The 25,339-nt window shown below is 43.5% G+C and overlaps 1 protein-coding gene across 1 annotated transcript in view; it reads left to right on the forward strand.

The window, feature by feature from the left end:
• Positions 1–24,788, forward strand: part of PLCG2 (phospholipase C gamma 2) — a 165,349-nt gene extending 140,561 nt beyond the window's left edge. Inside the window, exons 30-32 of the mRNA XM_077754063.1 lie at positions 1,875–1,963; positions 23,369–23,553; positions 24,452–24,788. Coding sequence (XP_077610189.1) covers positions 1,875–1,963; positions 23,369–23,553; positions 24,452–24,494 — 317 coding nt within the window. The 3' untranslated portion in view covers positions 24,495–24,788. The remainder of the gene's footprint in view (positions 1–1,874; positions 1,964–23,368; positions 23,554–24,451) is intronic.
• Positions 24,789–25,339: the final 551 nt, after the last annotated feature.

A 25,339-nucleotide genomic window follows, 5' to 3' on the forward strand; every position in this document is an offset into this window, starting at 1 on the left:
GGAGAGAGAGAGAGAGACAGCGTGAGCAGGGGAGGGTCAGAGAGAGAGGGAGTCACAGACTGAAACAGGCTCCAGGCTCTGAGCTGGCCGTCAGCACAGAGCCCGACGCGGGGCTTGAACCCCCGAGCCACGAGATCATGACCTAAGTGAAAGTCGGATGCTTAACCGACTAAGCCACCCAGGCGCCCTATCGATCATTAGTGATTTTAAAGAAACAACACCATAGATGATGTTGAGAAGATACTGTTAAAAGTGGTTCCTTCTGGGGGCATCTGGGTGGCTCAGTTGGTTGTGTCTGACTCTTGATCTCAGGGTGGTGAGTTCAGGCCCCATGTTGGGCTCCACATGGGGCATGAAACTTACTTAAAAAAAAAAAGTGGTGCCTTCTAGAATAAGGGATTATGAGTGGGTAGGAATGAGGCTTTAATTTTTACTATGTATTTGTTTATACTAAAACAAGCAAACATCAACCTTTGAAATGTGTTGTCTTAAATATTACCTAATGGGGGAAAAGTCAGCTCTACCTCAACCGTCCCCTAAATAACAAGAAACACTTAAATGACTGTCCTAATTATAAATAGAGAAAGGCTTTCAGAGGATCAATACTGCTCTGAAATGCCAAGGGACAGATTTCCTCAGATTGGAAATCTTTAAAGATAAAACACCGCCCCCTCCTAACGGCAGACATGAAGGAGGGGTTGTGAGGAAGCTTTCCTCCTTTGAGTCTTCTGGCCTCAGGAGTATTCAAGGACGTGAAGCACGGCTTCAGTCACTCTGCATTCAGTGTGTGATCTTCTGTAGGTTTTGATTTCTTTTGAGTGAATCATTTTCATTTCTGCATGGCAGATATTTTTAACCCCACTTCTCTGTGAGGGCCCATCAGTGAGGGCTGCGTTCTGGAGCCCGTGTCCCTAACCATCAGGATGGAATCTCTGGTTTCCAGAAAGTCAGCCCCCAAGCATGAGGACATTCCCCTGTCTGCTCCTTGGACACCCAGCCCTGGGCCCCCCCAGGAACCCTAAGGTCTGACGTTAATGGCCTGCCTTTGNCTCTCTGGTTTCCAGAAAGTCAGCCCCTAAGCATGAGGACACTCCCCTGTCTGCTCCTTGGACACCCCAGCCCTGGGCCCCCCCAGGAACCCTAAGGTCTGACGTTAATGGCCTGNACTTAAAAAAAAAAAGTGGTGCCTTCTAGAATAAGGGATTATGAGTGGGTAGGAATGAGGCTTTAATTTTTACTATGTATTTGTTTATACTAAAACAAGCAAACATCAACCTTTGAAATGTGTTGTCTTAAATATTACCTAATGGGGGAAAAGTCAGCTCTACCTCAACCGTCCCCTAAATAACAAGAAACACTTAAATGACTGTCCTAATTATAAATAGAGAAAGGCTTTCAGAGGATCAATACTGCTCTGAAATGCCAAGGGACAGATTTCCTCAGATTGGAAATCTTTAAAGATAAAACACCGCCCCCTCCTAACGGCAGACATGAAGGAGGGGTTGTGAGGAAGCTTTCCTCCTTTGAGTCTTCTGGCCTCAGGAGTATTCAAGGACGTGAAGCACGGCTTCAGTCACTCTGCATTCAGTGTGTGATCTTCTGTAGGTTTTGATTTCTTTTGAGTGAATCATTTTCATTTCTGCATGGCAGATATTTTTAACCCCACTTCTCTGTGAGGGCCCATCAGTGAGGGCTGCGTTCTGGAGCCCGTGTCCCTAACCATCAGGATGGACTCTCTGGTTTCCAGAAAGTCAGCCCCTAAGCATGAGGACACTCCCCTGTCTGCTCCTTGGACACCCCAGCCCTGGGCCCCCCCAGGAACCCTAAGGTCTGACGTTAATGGCCTGCCTTTGCATGGTCTTTCCATCCTGCAGGATTCAGATCTGTTCCTCTGAAGAACGGGTACAGTGAAGACATCGAGCTGGCTTCCCTCCTGGTGTTCTGTGAGATGCAGCCAGTCCTGGTGAGTGGAGAAACACCGGCGGGGGTTCCCTGAGCTGTGTCTGCTGGTGGGGTCGAAATGGCCTGTGCGTACAGTTGGTGGATGGACTTAAACCTGCTGGGCATTATCTCGCCAGAGATGCCCATCATAAAAGAATCCCTCAGCGGCCCCCACACCCTTGCGTCTGGAGAATGCCAGACAGTTCTTGGAGCAGGTCGTGTAGTGGGAAGGGGCGAAGCTCGTTGGAAGTCCCTTACACTTGCGTTTCAGCAAGTAGAGTCAGACAAGACGGTGCCCTCCTAGAGAAGCTCGTCGTTTCTGGGAGCTTTTCCCCACCTGTTGGGTGTTTGGGGTCCCTTCACAAGGTCTGAGCACCCACCAAGGCCCTGCTGTGGCCAGTGCTGGGGAAGGGAGTTCGCAGTGACAGGCACTACTTTTGTCATTGCCTTTTGTCATTGCCTTTGCTACTGGAGGAGCCTTCCTGGCCCCTTGGTTTTGCCAAGACCCTGAAGATCCCTGGTCTCTCCTTTGATGAACCGGTTTAGGGAGGTTTGGGGGGAAGGGCTTGGCCTCACTGGACGTGGCACCAGGGTGTGATAGTCCAGGTCTCACTTGATGGTAAGAGTATCTGGATTGTGATTTTGGAGCTTCCGAATCCTCTTGACGGCCTCTCCCATAGAACGAAACCCACTTGGCATGGGTTTTTCCAAGATCTTTCCATTTCCCTGCCACAAAACTCAGCATGAACTGGGTGAGTGTGTGGTCACCCCACTTCTCTTGGGATAATCTAGGAAAACCCTGGTTCTGGACCCCAGCAGGCTGAGGGGGGCTTGGTCATTGCCCCAGGATGTTCATTGTGGTTGGTCTCGGTACAGAAATCATAGCCTCTAATTTGTCATGTTGGCTGTAAGAACTAAACAGAGATTTGGAAATTGCTTATTTGGCAACTTCCAGAATAAAGCCGAGAACTCTCCAGTGGGGAAGGGAGATGGCAGGGGTGGAGATGCCTTTTAACAGCTGTAGCCATAGTCCATGCAGTAAAAATTCATGAACTTGACTCAGAGGAGAGAACGCTAGGCTTTTCTGCGTAGCTGTNTGGGCACAGAAATCATAGCCTCTAATTTGTCATGTTGGCTGTAAGAACTAAACAGAGATTTGGAAATTGCTTATTTGGCAACTTCCAGAATAAAGCCGAGAACTCTCCAGTGGGGAAGGGAGATGGCAGGGGTGGAGATGCCTTTTAACAGCTGTAGCCATAGTCCATGCAGTAAAAATTCATGAACTTGACTCAGAGGAGAGAACGCTAGGCTTTTCTGCGTAGCTGTCTGCCTTACATTCAGTTTCTGCAACCTTGATAGTTTTCCACTTCAGAGCGTTTTATAAACATGGAAATGGAACAGGATGCAAACATAAGGAAAGACAGACAGGAAGCACTAAATGCAGGAAGCGGACACTTAACAGGCACAGTAGTTTGGGCCAGAGAACCTCCTTGACAGCCAAGGAGTTGGTGTAAAATAAGCTCACGATGACAGAATTGTCTTGAAAGGAGGTGATGATAATGCAAAGTTTCCCATTTTGAAACAAAATTTAAATGGCAGTGCTTTAGACTCTGTCCAAGAAAACGATCGTTATCGTTTTCACTTGAACTTTCACTTACGGATCAGAAAATCACCTTTCATGATTTGTATTGTGATGGTGAGGCTGGGTCCTGAAAGCGCTACTGAGTCAGTTGTCAAGTCCTTGTTGAGAATACTCAAGACTTAATTAAATGGCTCCTTAGAATGAATTACTCATTTGTCATTTGTCAATTTATCACCAATAAGACTGAGTTCTTTATATATATATATATATATATAAAATCATGTATTTTGGTGGAGGTCTTTTAATGGGTTTAAACACACACATAGCCCAGATTATGGAAACTATAATTTTATAATCTAGGGGAAGAGGAGTAGATAAAGTTTGCATTTGGTCTGTTTGACTCCTTCACTTCCTAGGTCGGTGCCTTCTTTATGTAAATGTAATAATAATAATAATAATAATACAAATCCATGCATCCATGTATATTTCTTTCTTTAAAGCAGGTTTCTTCTGAAACTCCGGGGCTAGAGGTTTGTGGAGGAGGTGGTCCCTCTGCATTTAGAAAGTTTAACAGCATCCCTGTCCCTTGTATAACCATGGCCCCTTGTTGGCAAAATTGTCCTTGCTGAGAACTGCTGTAAGCGCAATTCTAATCTTGAATAGCGTTTTTTCACTGAGTGGATTGACCATAGATTCTGTGGTTATGCTTTTCCCCCTTTAATTCAGAGATATTTCCTTAGGCCTTATTACCAGATATGGGATCAGTTTATTGAAGCAGGATGGTAAAATTCTAAAACCTGGAATAAATCAGCGTGAAGACCCCTGGCCTCGTCAAGCTTAGCTTCCCCAGCCCAGGGAAGGATCTGGGATTCTCTTGCCTGGGGAAAGGGAACCCGTGTGCATAAAAGGCCATCGGCAGACATTTCATGGACAAACAATGTGATAAACTTGGTTTCAGATGATGGTAGGGCCACGCTGGTCTAGACCATGCTCTGCAGAGCTGTTGTAAACAACTTGGAAACATTATAAATAGTTTGGTAATACCAACAGCAGAGAAACTTGGTGTATTTAAAAGAAAATGTCCTCTAGCTTTAACTTCCTCCATGCGGGAGCTGTTGGGGACACTGTGGTGGCGCATGGTGGGAGGGGAGGCATTGTGTGGGGCGCCAAGGGGGACGTTAACTTGCAGAGATCTGCTCTCCGAAGGACTTTTGGCAGAAAAGTTGTCAGAGTATGTGCAAATCTCATTTCAGCTGCTGGGTTTGGAGCTTTTATTTAATTCCACATCTGTCACCTGGTTCTGAGGTGATCACAGCTGCCATTTGGTGATGACGAGTCACACTGTGATGAGGAATCTCTGGGGAACTGAGCTGGGTTGTTTGGTAGACTTGGGCTTTCTCGTTGTTCAAGGTCAAGCCTTGTTCTATTTATCACCGTATCCTCTGCGCTGCCAGGGAGAGACTCTGGTAAATAGCTTCACAGAAGACTTCCCTGAGCCAGTGATTGATCCGGTGTGGGCTGAAGGGAGTTTAAAGCTCCAGAAAACAGTCAATGAGCACTTGAAGCTTCTTCTGAAAAAGGCATTTACACGTCACAATTGCTTGATCAATCTTTAGTCCTTTGCCCTGATAGCTATATATATGGTTTACAAAAAGTGTTTTCAACACCACTTTATTACACTTGAAAAGTAGTAAAACAAAGGAAGGGAGAGGGTTGGGGAAAAAATCCCCTTAAGCAACCTGTCCATAACCACCGGTAGCATTTTGGCAGATTTGATAACAGCCAGTGTTGGATTCTTACAATACACATGAACAGAGTCCCTTTATCTACTTCACAGATGACTCGGGGCATTTTTCAATGTTGTTAGGACTTTCAAAGCCATTAATGCCTGTTTGATCAGGTGTGGCTTCTTCATTTGCTTAGCCATTCTCCCACTGATGGACAATGAGGTTGTTTGCAGTTTTTTACTTTATAAATAATGAAGGTCTTCATATAACCTTTTTTGATTACAAATTACTTCCTGGGGGCTAGACATTTAGTAATGGAATATTAGATCAGAAAGAACGCCCACACATATTTAGATGCATGTTAAATTGTTCCCTCAAAGTAGTTTCTTTTCGGTTGATGTATCCTAGCCATCGTACCATTCACTGAAAAGGGCTTCCACTCAAATGATTTGAACTCATGAGATTCTGAGTAGGACAGGAGAAAGTATGAAAGCTTGAGTATTCCTCCTAGTCGCCATCGGTGGGCAAGGTGGCAGGACCTGGGGTCTCTGAGTACTGATCTGGGGGGTGAGTGGTGCCGGGCAGGAGCTCAGGTGTAGGACTGGAAAGTTCAGGAGGCCGTGGTTCCCAGCGGGGGCTCGGCCGGAAGAGATGTGTGAATCCTTTGCAGAAGAGCTCAGCACACACTCAAGAGCCCCAGGGCAGGGAGCTGCACCCTGGAGCTTGCCAGTCCTGGTGTCTGAGGATGTGGAAGATTTCCTTATACTTGGGAAGGCTCTCCTTGGGCCTCGACGGCTAACTTGTGCCAGTCTGACCCCAAAGAGCAGAGACTTCTGTGATGGCCACAAAGCCCCAACAGCCGGATGCGACTTGAACAGATAAAACCATGAGCATGAAGTGGAAAAGAGAAAACCTGGCGCCCAGCAATAAGAGGAAGATGGACCCAGGTGGACATGTGGTACAAGTGGCTGGCAGTTGAAGTAGAGCCACTGGAAGTATCCAAAGAGAAGCCCAATGTATGAGTCCTAAGAGCTTTCAAGGACATCTCAGTAGATAGAGCACTGAAAAAGACCTTCTGGAATTTGAAACAAAAACTTCATTTTCTGAATTTAAATATTCAGCATATAAACAGAGATCTGCATCAGTGACCGAAAATACAATATGGAAGAAACGTCTCAGAATCCAGGGGCGCCTGGGTGGCTCAGTCGGTTGAGCATCCAGTGCAGGTTATGATCCCAGGATCATGGGATTGAGCCCTGCATCAGGCTCCATGCTGGGCTCCTGCTTAAAATTCTCTTTCAAAAAAAAAAAAAATTAAAAAATGTCTCCAATCCAGAGCAATACCACCATGACAGGCTCAGAGAACAGATGCAAAAGACATACAGGCCAGCATATCCCCAAGAAGGAGCTATTAATGAAAGTTAATAGAGGCGACTTTCTCTTATTTGCTGCTTGAGAGGGTTTACTTGATTCCCAGCAGGATGAATGGAAAACATACCACCCCATTGACATGATACTGTAATTAAGCCAACTGCTGACCCTACAGTGGCCTCCACGTGATCAGGTGAAAGGAAGAGTCTGTCCATGCACCAGACTTCGCTGCTGTCTTATTTTAAGAAGCTGCCACAGCCACCACCACCTAGCAAGACCCTCTACCAGCAAAAAAGGTTATAAGTCACTGAAATCTCAGATAAGTTAAAAATATTCTTGCTAAAAAATACCCATTAAGATATAAGCACATTATCACACTCTTACTAGACTATAGTGTAAACATAATTTTAGATGCACTGGAAAGCCAAAAAAAAAAAAAGTCATTTGACTCACTTTATTGCGATATTTGCTTTATTATGGTGGCCTGGAGCTAAACCCATGATATCCGAGGTTTGCCTGTAAAACTTTCGAATTCCAAGGAGAAATAGAAAGCTAGACTTCCCAACATACTAAGTTTTCTACTAAGAAAATCAAAGCTCACATCAGACTTGTCCTCTTCAGCACTAGGAGGACTGAAAAACTCAGCAAACGGCCGCCAACATGTCATGGCAACAGAAATGTATTTGTGGATATGCAAGATCTTAGATACGTATCCTACTCAAGGGAGACCTCAGGAGAGCACCTGAATTGATGTTCTAGCTAGACAGATGAAGAAAAGGAGAAAAGGAATTAGTGTAAGTCTGATTAAGATTTTATGATGTTAAGTACCAGGATCCCTGAAACAAATACACTCTGAAAAATTTTGTTCCAGTCTGGAATTGAAAATAAACATCATCAAAACCCTGGAGCTGAGAGTTAAAATAAAGCTATCCTAAAAAGTTTTGACTTTGATGCCTGAGGGTTCAGTAGGCAAATAAAGCAGCCTGAAAGAGGAGACTTAATTCTGATATCTTAATGTAAAAAGAAAATTTAAGTTTAATTAGGACCATTAGGGGGCGACTGGGTTGGCTCAGTTGGTTAAGTGTCTGACTTCGACTCAGGTCACGATCTCACGGTTCCTGAGTTCAAGCCCCACGTCAGGCTCTGTGCTGACAGCTCAGAGCCTGCTTCAGATTCTGTCTCCCCCCCCCTCTCCCCTCTGCCCCCCTGCTTACACTCTCTTCCCAAAATAAACATTAATGGTCCTAATTACAATTTTTTTAAAGAAAAATGTCTAGTATTCTAAATGGGATGAACATATTTGATTCAGCGAATGGGCTGAATTCTATTAGAAAAGAAAAAAAAAAATCTAACAGCAGTGTTTACAAGAAATAAGCCTAAAACCAACAGGGTATTGCATGAGGACAGAAAGGTTACAAAAAATTACACCCCCCCCCTCCCAGGAATGGAAGAGTTACTGGAAGAAATTGAGAAGAAAAAAGTCAATCTCACAGTATAAAATCAAAAGTGTCAAAGATGTGCTTGCTGGGGCAGCACATGTACACAAGCCTCAACGAGCATTAAGAGGAACGGTGTAGAATGAGTGGTTTACAGCAGGATGCAAGAGTCCTGGGGATTTAATTAGGAAATGAACATAGTACCTAAATGTATAAAACAAAAGCTCCTACACCGATTACCTGATTAAAAAAACCATCAAGAACAGATGATCAAGTTAACACTAACCAGCTTGATTTAAGAGATCCACAGCTCGGGGCGCCTGGGTGGCTTAGTCGGTTAAGCATCCAACTTTGGCTTAGGTCATGATCTCACGGTTCGTGGGTTCGAGCCCCACGTCGGGCTCTGTGCTGACTGACAGCTCAGAGCCTGGAACCTGTTTCAGAGTCTGTGACTCCCTCTCTCTCTGACCCTCCCCTACTCACACTGTCTCTCTCTCTCCTAGAAATAAAACATTAAAAAAAAAACCAAAAAGATCCACAACTCTGTGTCCTACTACAGCAGATAACATGAACTGTTTATCCCTCTGTTTCTCAGAAACTTTATACACTTGATTTCATACTGGGTCGCAAAGAAAGACTGATTTCATAAGTTGGTAAGAACAGCAGTAAACTATTTATGCCCTAACTATATTTAGAAGAGGAACATGCTTGCCTTCAAACCACATGGAAGACTGAAAAGGCATGCACTGTTCATCTCAAGAAAGTTTCAAATACCAGTAAAATAGGAACAAAATAAAGGTAAAAGTCAACTGAGCAAAATATAAAAGAAGAGAAAACAAATGCTGTCTCACTGAAAGGATCAATTAAACTACTTGCCTGCTTAATAAAGGAACCAAGTAAGAACAAAAACAATACCTGAGAAAATACTGAAAAGGAGAACGAACCGGAAACTGAGAAGATATATTTGTAAACTAGGGCAAGTGGGTGATGGCCGTGAAGAATGTAAATGGCCTAAAATTGTTTCCAGAAGCCGTACAAAACTCAGAGTCCTGGAGCACTGAAACAGCCCTCAGGTAAAAACAACATCCGGTTGGTTTTACAGCCAAGTTCTACATGAATTTCAAGAACATAATTCTTTTTACATTTTTTTTTTACATGTTTGTTTATTTTTGAGAGCGAGAGAGCTGGGGAGGGACAGAGAGAGAATCCCCAACAGGCTCTGCACTATCAGCCCCGGAGCCTGGAGTGGGGGTCGAGCTCATGAATCGTGACATGATGGCCTGCGCCGAAATCAAGATTTGGAAGCTTAACTGACTGAGCCACCCAGTGCCCCAAGAACATAATTCTAATGTTAATCCATTGAGGTCAACAAATAGAAATGCTGCAATTAATGTCTTGAAGAAACTGGAGATAGATGGTACACCTGTCCCTCTTCTTCCCCTCAGCAAGTCATAGGTAATTCTTTAAAAAATTAACAAGTCATTTCCAAATATTTACTGGAGGAACAATATGTTACAATAGTTTATCCCAATAATGCAAGGATGGTTTGGGCAACACATTTAGTGAGAAAAGCAGAAGTCACTCAATGCCACAAGCATCAACCAGTCAAATAATTTCGTCTCTTTACCACAATTTATACTCACAAATATGGCTGTACATCTAAACAAAGACTTCAGTTTTAAGGAGACTGGGTTTTGTCTTGTATTTATTACCTAACCACTTTATTCTACAAAGAATAGTTGAAAATATGTGGTGGGAAGTGGGGACGGGTAGGTAGTCTCATTCTTGATATTGATAAAAACTAACAATGAAATTTATACTTTGTATAAAGGTATACAGCTTATAACTACCACCAGAACACGTAGAAATAGACACCAGCCCTTCCAAAATTGTCTCATGGGAACCATTTATCAATGTAAAATCACTTTTAAAAATATAGAGAGAGAGGTAAATACAGAAATGTGTGTTTGCACTGGAAGAGAGAGTTCTTCCTTACAGGAGAATCCCAAATAATAAATGTAAAAAGGAATAAAAGAAATAGAAAATCACTAATGAGACGTCACAGAAATAATTCTGCAGAAAAAGATCTAACAGTGGATGCTAAAATTGGTAAACGTTTGAGGAAAAACAGGATATCTGTATAGTCTCAAAGTAACTTCCTTAAATAAATTTCTTCAAGAAATTCTTCACTGGAAAGAGAATCAGGTGATCAGTGTTACCATCAGTACTAAGAGGTGTTGACATCACGTGTCTCCTGAGAAGTCTACATCACTTCCGTGCCGGTCTTCCCAAAGCTGCCTCATGCTGAACGGATCATGGGAACCCGCCAGGCCCACACAGTGGGACACAGTACACAGTTACTGACAAGTACTCTTGAAAAGTGTCAAGGTCATAAAAGATGAGAGAACGGAAGAAGTGTCACGGATTGGAAGGCTCTAAGGAGACACAGCCACTACAAGCAATGTGAGATCCTGGCAGCATCTTGGAACCGAACAGGGACACTGATGGAGAAACCAGGGAAAACCGAGTAGAATGTGCAGTCAACTTCTTAGTTTTGCTAACTGCACTGTGGTGGTGCAGGGTGTTAACCCCGGGGGGCGGGGGTGATGGAGGGTCTAGGAGAACTCTCTGTACTGATACTGCAACTTCCTGGAAGTTTCAGATTTCATCATAAAACAAAAACTAAAGCATCAATGGGGGAATAAAACCTGAAAAAAACTAAAGGCACAGACCCCCATGAAGATCTTGTCACCGGCCAGGAGCAGTTTATAATCGAAGAGGTTCTCCAGGATGTCAAGGACCCTAAAAAAATTTTTTTGTTTATTTTTGAGAGAGACAGTGTGAGCAGGGGAGGGTCAGAGAGAGAGGGAGACACAGAATCTGAAGCAGCTCCAGGCTCCCAAGCTGGCAGCACAGAGCCTGACGCGGGGCTCAAACCCAGGAACCGTGAGATCATGACCTGAGCCGGTCGGAAGCTCAACCAACTGAGCCACCCAGGCTCCCCAACGACCCTAAATTTTAAAAACACATTGATCCATCTAAATCAAGGGCTTACAGGTGACACAAGGAATCGAGGTGGGAATAAGAAAATCCTAACATAAACAAATCGATAGACCTCAAAATGGACCAACCTCCAAGGGGTAACATGAGAGAATTGGGGAAAGCAGCCCAATCTTTCTCCCTAAAGATAATCCCTGAAAACTGAAAATTAAGAACTTGCTTTTTAAGTCCTTTTTTTTTTTTTTAAAGAAGAACTCTCAATAATCAAAAGAAACTCTTAATTTTGAGGAGCAGGAATCATGAGGGCCTGGGGGATGGTGAACAAGGAGATTGCTGCTTTTGTGTGTGTGTGTGTGTGTGTGTGTGTGTGATAATAATCCTTATAGTAGTTCTTTACTTTCAGCACTCTGCATATATAATAAAAGCAAAAATTAAAACGTAAAGCTTAAGTAGGAGCAGCCGATACATTGATGGGGAGCTTCTTGAAGGGACTTCTTGAAGGACACTTGCTGTGAAGGGGTCCAGAGAGATGGGTCAGTAGCCGGAGGCGGTGTGGGGGAGAGCATTTGAAGATGTATTTCCTGCTGATGGGGTGATTTACCAAGATGGTGCAGGAGAGAGGGGACCCTGGGGCCGGCAGGGACGAAGGCATGACTATGGCCCAGGGCCCAGGACGGGCAGATTTCCCTTGTAGTTTCTCCTCTACTCCATGTGAAACCAGAAGCAAGGCCCTCAGCTGCAGTCGGGGAGGCCTGAAAACAGTCATCTTAAGAGAGGACAGAGGATTTCTGAGCAAAACACAGTAGGATTTCATCGTTCAACGTGCTTCTATGATCTAGGCATTAATATTTTATTTAGGATTTTTGTGCAGAGAGTCTGTAGTTTCTGGTCAGGTTTTGTTATGCTGGCTTCACACGAAATATACGCAGGCCTTCCTCCTCGGAACCGTGGCACATCTAGAGTGGACCTGGAATAACTGGTGACGGATCCTAACAGATGTTAGGGACACCGTTTGCAAAACTTCCTGGGCCAGCGTTAAGAGCTCTCCCATTTTCCTCTAGGATAAAACGAGTCCCCTCAGTTTTTTCCCTTACAAGATAATTTTCCATAATAGGAAATATGTCGATAATAAATATTGAAGAAACCAGTCTTATAACAAATCAACACAAATACATACTCATTCTTCTTACTTCATTCATTCCTTGGGTTTTACCATTACTGATTCCGTCTGCTTTCCTTAGACCTGTTTCTGTGTTTGGAAACTGAATTCCTTTATTTCCTATCACTTTTGGGTGCTGATGCAATGGGGGCTGAAGGCCACGCACGAAGAGATGATCCAGGGCTAGGCATGCTTCCTCTCTGGAGACGGGCTCCAGGAACCAGGACAGCTGTCCACTGCCTGACGGATTGGGAGAAAGGCAGGCGCGGCCAGGAAGCCAGGACATGTACTGCTCCCCGAAGCCAGAGCTCTCAGCAGTCATCCTGCACTTTGCTGGCCCTGCCCCGGGGGGTCCCCCATTTAGAACAGTCAGAAAACCAGATACCAACATACAGATTCAGGGAGGAAAGAATCCCCATTTGAGATGAGCTTGCACATTAAAATTTTAAAGCACTTGTGGGGTGCCTACGTGGCTCAGGCAGTTAAGCATCTTTTTTTTTTTAAAAAATAGATAGTTTTATATAGTTTTAAGTTTATTAGAGAAAGAGAACCCCAAGCAGGCTCTGCGCTGACTGCAGAGCCTGATGCACAGCTTGAATCCATGAACTCTGACATCATGACCTAAGCCAAAACCAAGGTGTCCGACTCTTAGCTCAGATCTTGATCATAGGGGCGTGAGTTCAAGCCCCACACTGGACACGAAGCCTACGTAAAAATTTTTTTTCTTAAAGCACTTGAGGAAAATCTGGCTGACAAATGTGAAAGACGATTCACCCAGTGAATCTGAAAATAACTGAAATTCTTATATAAAAGGGGAATCCAGTGAGTACATGCATTTAAAAGAACTGTCCTTTTCACTATTAATTAAGAACATGTGGGAATGAGAGGGCCAATTAGAAATCTTGGAAATACAGTTGGACAAATCTTAAAATTCTTTATTAAAGCTTAGTTAAGCAGAGAAATTCCAGAATGGATACCATTACAGAAAAAATCTGCAGATGTGAAGATTGTTGGGGAATTTGCTTTCAAACTGCAAGACTAGATGAAAATATGAAAGGGTAAAAAAAAAAATACAGAGTGAAAAGCTCCAGCATAAAATATTTAAAATGTTGATAGCTGGGGGCACCTGGGTGGCTCAGGTCATGATGTTGTGGCTTGTGGGTTTAAACCCCACGTCAGGTTCTGTGCTGACAGCTGAGGGCCTGGGGCCTGCTTCAAATGCTTTGTCTCCCCTCCCCTGCTCATGCTCTCTCAAAAATAAACACTAAAATTTTTTTTAAATGATGATGGCTGAAAATCTTCCACCATTGAAGAGGCACGCTCCAGCAATGAACCACAGCAGTATAGATATAGATGCACTTACAGACACAGGCAGAATAAAGAGAAAATTATAAAAATGAAAAGATGGGTTTCCTAGAAAGGATTCTGTAAAGGACTGACATGCCACACTAGCATTCCCCTCTATAGCAATAGCAACATAAAGACTAAGACATCTCTTCAAAAAACTTAAAACACACGGCTGCAAGTCTAGACGTTCTGTATCCTGATAATTACCATTCAAGAGTAAAGGCAAAATGAAGGTCTTTTTCAGACCAACCAAGACAGATAACTTCGTACTAATAAATCTTTGCTGAAAGAACTACCGAAGCCCGCCCTTAGGCCAGAGGAATACAATGCAAGAGGCGATAGTAACCAACGAAATCCGTACAGAAATAACTATATAGACCTAAAACACTAAATTTCTGTGTGAAAACTCAGACTCAAAAAAAAAACAAACAAAAAAACCACAGGAAATAGTGACCTAAAGTTCTGAGAGAGAAGGAGACACAGAGCAGACAGCACTCTATTTCCTTATTCAGTGTCTCCACAGCTGTTTATGGTTATTCATTAAATGGTATAGATGTTTTATGTACTTTTCTGAGTATCTGTCTTGTAATTCAGTCCCCAGTATGCCACACACACACAAACATTGTATAAACATTGCTATGAATGCTTTGGGATTCAAAACTTGANATGTAATTCAGTCCCCAGTATGCCACACACACACAAACATACAAACATTGTATAAACATTGCTATGAATGCTTTGGGATTCAAAACTTGAGATGAGGGTCTGTAGGCATAGAAGTATTAGTAGGAAACATGGATTTTGAACTTCACCTGAACAAAAGTCATTACATATATGAAAGCAGGAGAAGTTGTTTTATTCTGGGTAGAAAAAAGGTGAAGAGAGCTCACTTGTAGTACAGGGTTAAGACTGAAAATGCAATTTCTGTTTTGCTCCACTTGTAATAGGAGGGAAAGCTGGTCTCCTTGGGGAAAGGCATAAATTTAAGTCATTACTGACTCTTCCCAGGGCCTCACATGATCCTGAAGAGTCACGACTGTCCATCTTCTCTCTACTCCCTGTGCAAAGAAAGCCCTGTTTTTCTTCTCCGTACTTTCACAAGTGGCCCGAATAAGCTTTGCCATGGCTCTCCCTGCTCTCCGGAATCAGTTCTACCTGTTAGCCTGGGGGACGTCCGTGGTGTTTTGTTAGGTTGTTAAGGTGGGGAAACAGTCTGCAGAGCAGGGTATGGTCTGAGTCCATTTTTTTTGTAAAAATGACCAGAGAAACCCATTCGTGCGTACTCATGCATGTTTCCATAGCACCAGAGTGTCTCCCTTGAACTACTCCATCAGTAGGAGCAGCCAACGGCCTCAGCTCCTGAGTAGCCAGCCTTTTACAGTAGTCAGAAGGTGATGTAGGAGGAGGCTCCTGAGCTCACTTCCTCTCACCCACACACTGAGACAACTAAATATGATGAAACACACCTGGAAAAGGACCTGAAACCTGGCAGAGTGGATTGTCCGCAGCCAAATACTTAAGAAAATGTCACAGCAAGAAGGGTGAGCGGGGCAGAGACAAGGCTGGGAACCAAACCCTGAGGGCAGCGGCCCAGAAGCAGCAGGCAGATCACAGGCGCAGAGGTGATCCCTGAGGAGCAAGGGAATCAAGCCCCATGTCAGGAACTCCCAGCCTCCGGGACCTGCACTGGGAAGGCGAGCCCCACCCCTCACTTCCACATCTGGCCTTGAACATCAGTGCGGTCCACTCCAAGAGAGCCAGAGAGCTATAGGAAATGGACTCCACTCTTGCACAGCCACGTGCTGTATCACTGTGTCTGAGGTCCAGCACACCGGCAGCAGCTGGAAAGCACCTGGGTGGTACATGAAAGGGTTCTTAGCTTTAGGGCTTGTGCTGGAGAACCAGGGACCTGGAGTTTTCTCTAAGGATCAAAGTACCGGTGCCATTTTTTCCTTGCCCTCCTTCAGCCTAGCTGGCAGGATGCTGGTGGGAGCCACTCTGACATCCTCCATCTACTTGGCTCACACCATTCACTGCCCTGCAGACACAGCCCACCCCACCCCCTTGCCACTTGCAGGGCGCAGCTTTGGCCCAGACTGGAGCCCCTCTGAGGTGGCTCCTGGGGAGGGGTGGCAGGCCCAGTCACAACAGGAAGGCCGATGCAGCCCACACAGGAGATACCTCTGGAGCCCCTTGTTCTGGTGACCAGGGGCCATTGCACTACCGCACCCCACAGTGCAGCTGCAGAAAGCTACTGCTGTCAAGACCAGGAGATGTAGTTGACTTCCCTAAATACAGAAACAGACACAGAGAGTCAGACAAAATGAGACGGAGGAATATGTTCCAAATGAAAGAACAAGATGAAACCTTAGAAAAAGAACTCCGTGAAATGGAGATTAGCAGTCTATCTGGTAAAGAGTTTCAAGTAATGGTCATAAAGATGCTCACCAGGTTTGGGTGAACTCTGGGAGAATTTTAACAAAGACGAAAAATTTAAAAAAAAAAATCCAAATCAAAGAATGAAATAAATGAAAAGTCTGCTAGAGTGACTCAAAAGCAGACGGAAGGATGTACAAGAGATCTATGATCTGGAAGACAGTGTCCAGTACTGAAAGCCTCCAAGCTAAATAGCAAAAAGAATAAAAAACAAGGATAGTACCTTTGGGAAACGTCATGTATACTCACATTCACATTAAACGGGTCCCAAAGAGAAAGGGGCTAAAAACTTCCCTAAGGTGGGGAAGGAAACACATCCAGGTCCAGGATGCACAGAGAGCCCCAGATAAGATGAACCCAATGAAGTCCACATCTAGACATACAGTAATTAAAATGTCAAAGGTTAATGACAAAAAGAATCTTAAGATCAGCAAGAGAAAAGCAAAAAGTTACAAACAAGGAAAACCCCATAAGACTATCTGCTGATTTCAGCAACTTTGCAGGCCAGAGGGAGTGGTAGGATATACTCAAAGTGTTAAAAGGAAAAATCCTACAACTAAGAACACTCTAGCTGGCAAGTTATTCAGAATTGAAGGAGAGACAGAGTTTCCTAGACAAAAGTTAAAGGAGTTCATCAATGCTAAATCAGCTTTATAAGAAATGGTAACGGGACTTTTTTTTTTTTAACGTTTATTCATTTTTGAGAAAGTGTGAGCAGGGGAGGGGCAGACAGTGGAGACAGAGGATAAGAAGCAGGCTTTGCGCTGACAGCAGTGAGCCCAGTGTAGGGCTCAATCTCACAAACCATGAAATCATGATCTGAGCAGAAGTGGGGCACTCAACTGACTGAGCCATCCAGGTGCTCCTAAAGGGACCTCTTTAAGTGGAAAAGAAAAGCCAAGCCCCAACTAGAAGAAAATTATGAAAGGAAAATCTTCACTGGTAAAAGCAAACCTGTAGTAAAGATAATAGATCAATCGCTTATAAAGCTAGTACAAAGGTTAAAAGACAAAGTAGAAAAATCAGTTATATATAAAAAGTTAAGGGACACACAAAATAAAAAGATGTAAAACGTGGGGCGCCTGGGTGGCTCAGTCAGTTAAGTATCCAATTCTGGATTTTGGCGTAGGTCATGATCTCACATTTGTAAGATTGAGCCCTGTGTTGGGATCTGTGCTGACAGCATGAAGCCTGTTTAAGATTCGCCCTCTCTCTTTCCCTCTCTCTCCGTTCCTCTCTCTCTCTCTCTCTCATCCCCTTTTCTCTCTCTCCATCTACTCCTCTCTCTCCATCTCTCTCTCCATCTACTCCTCTCCTCTACTCACATACATTATCAAAATAAAGAAACATTAAAAAATGTAAAATATGTCATGTACATAAGATATGGAGTGAGGGAGTAAAAATTTAGTGCTTTTAGATTGTTCAAACTTTGAACTTAAGAGATCACCAACTTAATATAGACTGCTATATAGACAGGATGCTATGTGTGAACCTCATGGTAATCAGAAATGAAAACCCTGTAATAGATACACGAAAAAGAAAGGAATCCAAGCATAATACTAAAGAAAGTCATCAAATAACAGAGCAAGAGAAGGAGAAAGGAACAGAGAAGAATTCTAAAAACAGTCCGAAAACAATTAACAAGATGGCCATAAGTACTTACTTATCAATGATTACTTTAAATGTAAATGGACTAAAAGTTCTAATCAAAAGACATAGGAGGGTTGCATGTGTGGCTCAGTCCATTAAGCTTCCGACTCTTGATTTTTAGCTCAGGTCATAGTCTCACAGTTCATGAAATTGAGCCCCATGTTAAGGCTCTGTGCTGACGGCATGGAGCTTGCTTGGGATTCTCTTTCTCTCTCCCAAAATAAATAAGCGTTAAAAAAAAAAAAAAAAAGACATAGGATGACTGAATTGATTTTAGAAAAAGAGCCATCTTATATGCTGCCTACAGAAGACTCACTTTAGACCTAAAGACACAAAGTGAGGGGATGGAAAAAGATATTCCATGCAAATGGAAGTGGAAAAAAAAAATAACTGCAGTAGCAATACTTCTATCAAAACAAAAATAGACTAACAAGACAAAGAAGGGCATTACATAATGATAAGGGCATCAATCCCTTATCAAGAAGACATAATAGTTGTAAACATCTGTGCACCGAACAATGGACAACCTAAATACATAAAGCAGATATTAACAGACATAAAAGGAAAAATAGACAATAAAACAGCAGTAGGGAACCTTAAAACACCACCTAAATCTAAATGGATAGATTATCCAGACATAAAAAGAGAAAGGGAACAGTGGCTTTGAGTGACACATTAGACCAGACAGACTTAACAGATCTATACAGGACATTCCATCCACAACCAGCAGAATACACGTTCATTTCAGGGGCACTAGAACAATCTCCAGGATAGGTCACATTCTGGGCCATAAAACAAGTCTCAATAAATTTAAGAAAACTGAAATCATATCCAGCACATGTTCTTTTTCTTTTCTTTTTGGTTTATTTTTGGGAGAGAGAGACAGAGCATTAGCGGGGGAGGGGCAGAGAGAGAAAGGGAGACACAGAATCCCCAACGCAGGGCTAAAACCCATGAGCCATGAGATCATGACCTGAGCTGACGTCGGATGCTCAACCAATGAGCCACCCAGGTGCCCCTCCAACATCTTTTCTGACCACAATAGTATGAAACTAGAAATCAGTTATAAGGAAAAAAAAAAACTGGAAAAAAACACATGTAGAAACCAAATGACCAATAAGCTCAACAAAGAAATCAAAGAGAAAATCAGAAAACACCTGGAGACAAATGAAAATGGAAACGCAAAAGTTCCAAATCTTTGGGATGCAGAGGTGGTTCTAAGCGGGAAGTTTATGGGACTGCAAGCCTCCACCTCAAGAAACAAAAGAACTCAGTCTAAACTTATACCTAAAGGAACTAGAAGAAGAACAAAAAACAAAGCCCAAAGTTATTAGAAAAAAAGAAATAATAAAGATCCGATTAGAAATAAAGACTACAAAAATTGAGCAATGAAACTAAGGCCTGTTCCTTTGAAAAGATAAAATTGATAAACCTTTAGCCAGATACCTCAAGAAAAAAAGAAGACTCAAAATCAGAGAGCGGAAAAGTTATAAGGGACACTACAGAGATATAAAGGATTATAAAAGGCTACTACCAAAAATTATACACCAACAAACTGAACAACCTAGAAATGGATAAATTCCTAGAAACATACAATCCTCTAAGACTAAATGAGAAAAAAAATAGAAAATGGACTAATGACTAATACTGAAGTTGAATCAACAATTAAAAAAACTCACAATAAACAGAAGCTCAGGACCAGATGACTTTACAGGTGAATTCTACCAAACATTTAAAGAAGAGGAGTAAGCTACCCTTCTCAAAACTATTCAAAGCAATAGAAGAGGAAGTAATGCTTCAAAATTCATTCTATTAACCCAGCATTATCCTGATACCAAAAACAGACACCACAAAAAAAAAAAAAAATGAAAATTACCCACCAATATCCCTGAGGAACACAGATGAAATCCTCCACAAAAATTTTAGCAAACTGAATTCAACAATACATGAAAAGCACCATTCACCACCATCGAGTGGGATTTACTTCGGGGATGCAAGGTAGTTCACAAATTATCCACAAATCAATCAAAGTAATATATCACATTAATAAAATGAAGGATAAAAAATCATATTATCTTGAATAGAAAAAGTATTTAACAAAATTCAATACCCATAATTATAAAAACTCTCAACAAAGTGGGTCTAGAGGAAACCTACCATACCTCAACAACAGCATCTTTACAAACCTGCAGCTAACATCATATTCAACAGTGAAAAGCTAAAAGTGTTTCCTCTAACATCAGGAGGAAGACAAGGGCATCAACTCTTAGGTAACACAGTACTGGAAGTCCTAGCCACAGCAATGAGACTAGAAAATAAAAGGCATCCACATTAGGGCCGCCTGGGTGGCTCAGTCGATTGAGCATCCCAGTCTGGATTTCAGCTTGGGTCAGAAACCTGGGGTGGTGGGATTGAGCCCCACATCAGGCTCCACACTGAGCATGGAGCCTGCTTGGGATTCTGCCTCTCTCTCCCTCTGCCCCTCCTCTATACTTGTTCTTGCTCTCTCTCTTAAAAAAAAAACAAAAAAAAAAACACCCAGATTGCTAAGGAAGAAGTTCAACTTTGCAGATGGCATGATACTATATGTATAGAAAATCGTAGAAACTCGACCAAAAGAAAACCCATTAGAATAAGTGTGTTAAGTTGCAGGATACAAAATTAATATATAGAAATCTGTCATGTTTCCATATACTAATAACTAACAAAAAGAGAAATTAAGAAAACATCCTATTTGCAATTGCATCACAAAGAATGAAATACCTAGAAATAAATGTAACCAAGGCGGTCAAAGAACCGATACACTGAAAACTACCAGACAATGATGAAAGAAATTGAAGATGACACAATTAGATGGAAAGTTATACCGCATTGGTGGATTGGAAGAATATTGTTAAAATGGCCATACTGCCCAAAGCAATCTACATACTCAGTGCAGTCCCTATCAAAATGCCAACAGCGTTTTTCACAAAACTAGAAATTTGTATGGAGCCACAAAAGACCCTGAATACCCAACGCAGTCTTGAGAAAGAATGAAGCTGGAGGCATCACAGCCCCAGATTTCAAGATCTACCACAAAGCTACAGTAATCAAAACAGTGTGGTATTGGCACAGAAGCAGACACATAGGTCAACAGAACAGAATGGAGAATCCAGAAATAAAACCACACTTACATGGTCAATTAACCCATGGCAAAGTAGGCAATGATATACAATGGGGAAGAGAACGTCTCTTCAATAAATGGTGTTAAAACTGGACAGCTACAGGGAAGAGAATGAAACTGGACCACTTCCTTACAGCATACGCAAAAATAAACTGAAATGAATTAAAGACCTAAATATAAGACCTGAAACCTGTAAAACTCCTAAAATCCAAGCAGTAACCTCTTTGGTCATGGGCCTTCACACTATTTTTTTTTCTGGATCGGTCTATACTCAGGCAAGGAAACAAAAGCAAAAATAAACAAGTGGGACTACAGCAAACCAAAAAGCTTTTGCACAGCCAAAGAAATCATGAAAGAAAGAAAGGAAGGAAGGAAGGGAGGGAGGGAAGGAAGGGAAGGAAGGAAAGGAAAGAAAGAAAGGAAAGAAAGAAAGAAAGGAAAGAAAGAAAGGAAAGAAAGAAAGAAAGGAAAGAAAAAGAAAGAAAGAAAGAAAAAGCAACCACTGAATTCATTCAACTGAACACCAAAAAACAATCTGATTTAAAAAATGGGCAGAAGACCTGAATAGACATTATTCCAAAGACGACATACAGATGGCCAACAGACACATGAGAAGACAGCCAACGTCACTAATCAGGCAAATCAAAGCCATAATGAGATACCACCTCATACCTGTTAGAATGACTAGTATCAAAAAGCAAAAGGAGCCCATGTTGGCAAGAGTTTGGAGAAGAAGAAAACCTCATACGTTGTTGGTAGGAATGCAAATTGGTGCAGCCACTGTGGAAACAAAATGGAGATTCCTCAACAAATGTAAAAAAAAAAANGGATGAAAAGAACAGCATAGGGGATGTAGTCAATATTGAAGTAACTTTGTATGGTGACAGATGGCGACTACACTTACTGTGGTAAGCATTTCCCAGTGCATGTAATTGCCAAATCACTACATTGCACAACTGAAACTAATATAATACTCTAAGTCAAGTATATACTTAAAATGTTAAATTAAGAAAAAAATCAGTGAAATAAAGCATCCACTTTCTCCCATGCTGAAACCCAAACTCATTCCTGTTACAAGTTTTTATCTTAGCATAACGGAGGGAACATTTTGGGTAAGAAAACTGCAAAGGTTAAGGGAAGACCTTGTTTCAGTCATGGCTGGTTCTAGATGCTCACTCAATGGCTCTATTTCTTCTCTTTGGACTTCATTCCCAACTTTCTGTATGGGATAGCAAAGGCATCACGAACAACTAGAAGCATTCACTGCCCTTTCAGCTGATCCCCAAGAAAAGAAAGTGTGTTTTGTTGTTTTACCCAGAGCATCAACCCAGAGTCCCATGGATGCTTCTAACTGGCCTGGCTTGGGTCACATGCTCGCAGGTGATGGGCGGGGGGAATAAGACATCATTACTGGCTAGACATGAGTCACAGGCCATCTCTGGAGGCATAACCTATGTTACACCNACCATACAATCCACTAATTGTACTTCTGGGCATTTATCCAAAGAAAATGAAAACACTAACTCAAAAAGATCTATACACTCCTGTGTTTACTGTCACCTAATTTACAAGAGCCAAGATATGGAAGCAGCCTAAGCATCATCTATGGATAGATGAATGGATAAAGAAAATGGGGCACATACACAGTGGAATACTACTCAGCCATAAAAAAGAATGGCATCGTGCCATTTGCGGCAACGTGGGTAGACCTAGAGGGTGTGTTACGTGAAATAAGTTAGAGAACAACAAATACTATGTGAGTTTGCTTCGATATAGAGTCTAAAAACAAAACAGATGAAAAAAATAGAAGCAGACTCAAGTATGCAGAACCGGAGCTGCCAGAAGGTAGNGATTCATATACCATATAATTCACCCATTTAAGAGGGACAGTTCAGTGATTTTTGGTATATTCACAGAGTTCTGCCACCATCACCACGATCAGTTTTAGAACATTTTTGTCACCCCAAAAAGAGACTCCTGCCTATTAGCTATCTCCACTGACTCCACCCCCACCCCCAGGCAACCACTCATTTTCTGTGTCTATGAATTTACCTGTTCAGGACATTTCATATGAATGGAATCAAGGGATACGGTCTTTTGGAACTGGCTTAACGCTTGCAAGGGGGCATCCGTGTTGTAGTGTGTGACCTTGCTTTTTAAGGGGTTCAACCATCTGCTGGCTCCCACTTCCCTTGGGCTGCTCTCCCCTGTCCCTGCTGTGTTCCACGTTAGGCACGCAGCGACTCAGAGCCTTTGCGCTCAGGTAAGGACCAGAAGGTGATGCAGACGGGACACTCGGAGGTGCACGCCCTGCGATCAGGGCCAGTAAGATCGCCATCTCAGTGTTTCACAGTGAAGCCACGCTTCATCACGAGCAAGCGGTTTTCAAACCTCTTGCTTCCACTAGAATAAATAACTGAGTTTTATCTTTGGCTAAAGTGGGCCCTGCGTTTTCCGGGGATAATCCCAGTCGCAACACCTCTGCACCCCCTGCTCCCTCCTGTCACTGTTAAGATGCGGAGCCCCACGCGATCCCTGTGTGGTTGTCCCCTCCAGGAGAGCGAAGAGGAGCTTTACTCCTCCTGTCGCCAGCTGCGAAGGCGTCAGGAAGAGCTGAACAACCAGTTGTTTCTGTACGACACACACCAGAATCTGCGCAATGCCAACCGGGATGCCCTTGTGAAAGAGTTCAACGTCAACGAGAACCAGCTCCAGCTGTACCAGGAGAAGTGCAATCGGAGGTAGGCCTGCCCTTCCCCCACCCACGAATCCCCAGGGCACGCGGGGGCCAGGCTTCAGGAAAGCCCTCTCCCACCCCTACTTTTAGAAATCCCTTTGGGGGCACCTGGGTGGCTTAGTCAGTTAAGCACCCCACTTCAGCTCAGGTCATGATCTCACGGTTCGGTTCGTAAGTTTGAGCCCCAAGTGAGGCTCTGTGCTGACAGCTCGGTGGAACCTGGAGCCTGCTTCGGATTCTGTGTCTCCCTCTCTCTCTACCCCTCTCCCACTTGTGCTGTCTCTCTCAAAATAAATGGGCATTAAGAAAAAGAAAGAAATCCTTTGGTTCCCTGTATAAATTCACTTAGAGTAATTATCTTAAGTCTCTGCACTTTCCTTAAGTCAAATTGTTACCACTAGGAGGAGACTTTGCCCTAAAAGTGAAAATAAACTATGCCCACTACCTTCCAGAGCCTGATGGATGGAGTTCCCACTGTCCTATGGTTCTGAACTGGGGCAGAACCCCACCCCCACCCCCAAGGGAGGCCTCTGGTTGTGCTACAGACCTGACAGGTAGGGAGGCAGCCAGGTGTGCCTGGTGTCCTGTAGTGTGTCTGACTGTCCTGCTCAACAAAGAACTATCCAGAAGCAAGTGCCAGGAACAGCCTCTACGGGGAACCAGCATAGACTCCTTCCCCGTATTACTGTCACTTCACCCGCACTGTGGCCCCGGCGCAATGCCCAGTGAGCAAAGCGGAGATTCAGAGATGTTCCCCATCTTGCCAGGAACCCCCTCTCCACCTCTCAGCCCTGTTCGTCGAGCCACGGATGCCCTGCAGGGCGTGGGTAGAAGGGTTACGCTGTTCCACACAGGCCTGTGTCTGAGCCTAGCGGATGACCGTGAAATCTGCTTTATTTCAGGTTAAGAGAGAAGAGAGTCAGCAACAGCAGGTTTTACTCATAGACGCTGGGGTTTGCATGGAAGAGTCACATGTGCATGTGCTCACGTGTGGGAGGACGTCCTCTCTTCGGACCCCGGGGACATGCTCAGCTGTGATGCCATTCTCTCGTCAAGCCTGGCGTCAAGAGGACACTTTTGAAGACCCAACTGGCATGAGCTGGGGTGATTCCCTGCTAATTTTTTCATCTCGGACAGTTTTTTAACTTATATTTTCTATAGAGGATCGTAAAAACGTGTTTCCTCATTTTTTGGCCTCTCATGTCCCCAACCTCCTTGAATAAAGGCAGTGAAAATCTTGACCCGTTACACCTTCTGTCCCTGACCTGTACCGTGTGCAGGACCCCCTTTCCAGCCTCTGAAGACCCAAGTAATTGGCTTCCACGGAGGATGAGCCTGATACGTAAGGAATGAATTCATTAGGTTTGGAAAAGGACTTTAACTAAAAGGCAAAGGAAACAGCTCCACAAGTGAGGCCATCGGATTTCATCCAGCGCCAAGAGGGGCCCCCGCCCCCGCTGAACATCCGCGGCTTCTCTGCCCCAGGGCAGCGGGCTCGGCTCTGCAGTGACAGCGCTGCTGGCCCGCCAGCGGGACAGACCCGCCACCGTCCCAGACAGGTGGCTAGGGGACAGAGCAGCCTTTGTTCCTTAGGACAAGCTCCGGTCCGCGGCGGAGACTTGGTGTGGGACTGGAGTTACTGAGGGCCCCTTGGATTTAGAAAGTCTGACGCAGAGACCAGAGACCCGCTGCAGGCTCAGCTAGCTGCTTACTCACCCCTGCTCTGCCCACAGGCAAGAAGTCATTTCCGGACTTAAAACGGTGATCAGAATTCAGCTCTCTGTTTCTCC

The sequence above is a fragment of the Crocuta crocuta genome, unplaced genomic scaffold, assembly GCF_008692635.1.
Source record: "Crocuta crocuta isolate KB4526 unplaced genomic scaffold, BGI_CrCroc_1.0 scaffold61, whole genome shotgun sequence".
NCBI lineage: Eukaryota > Metazoa > Chordata > Mammalia > Carnivora > Hyaenidae > Crocuta > Crocuta crocuta.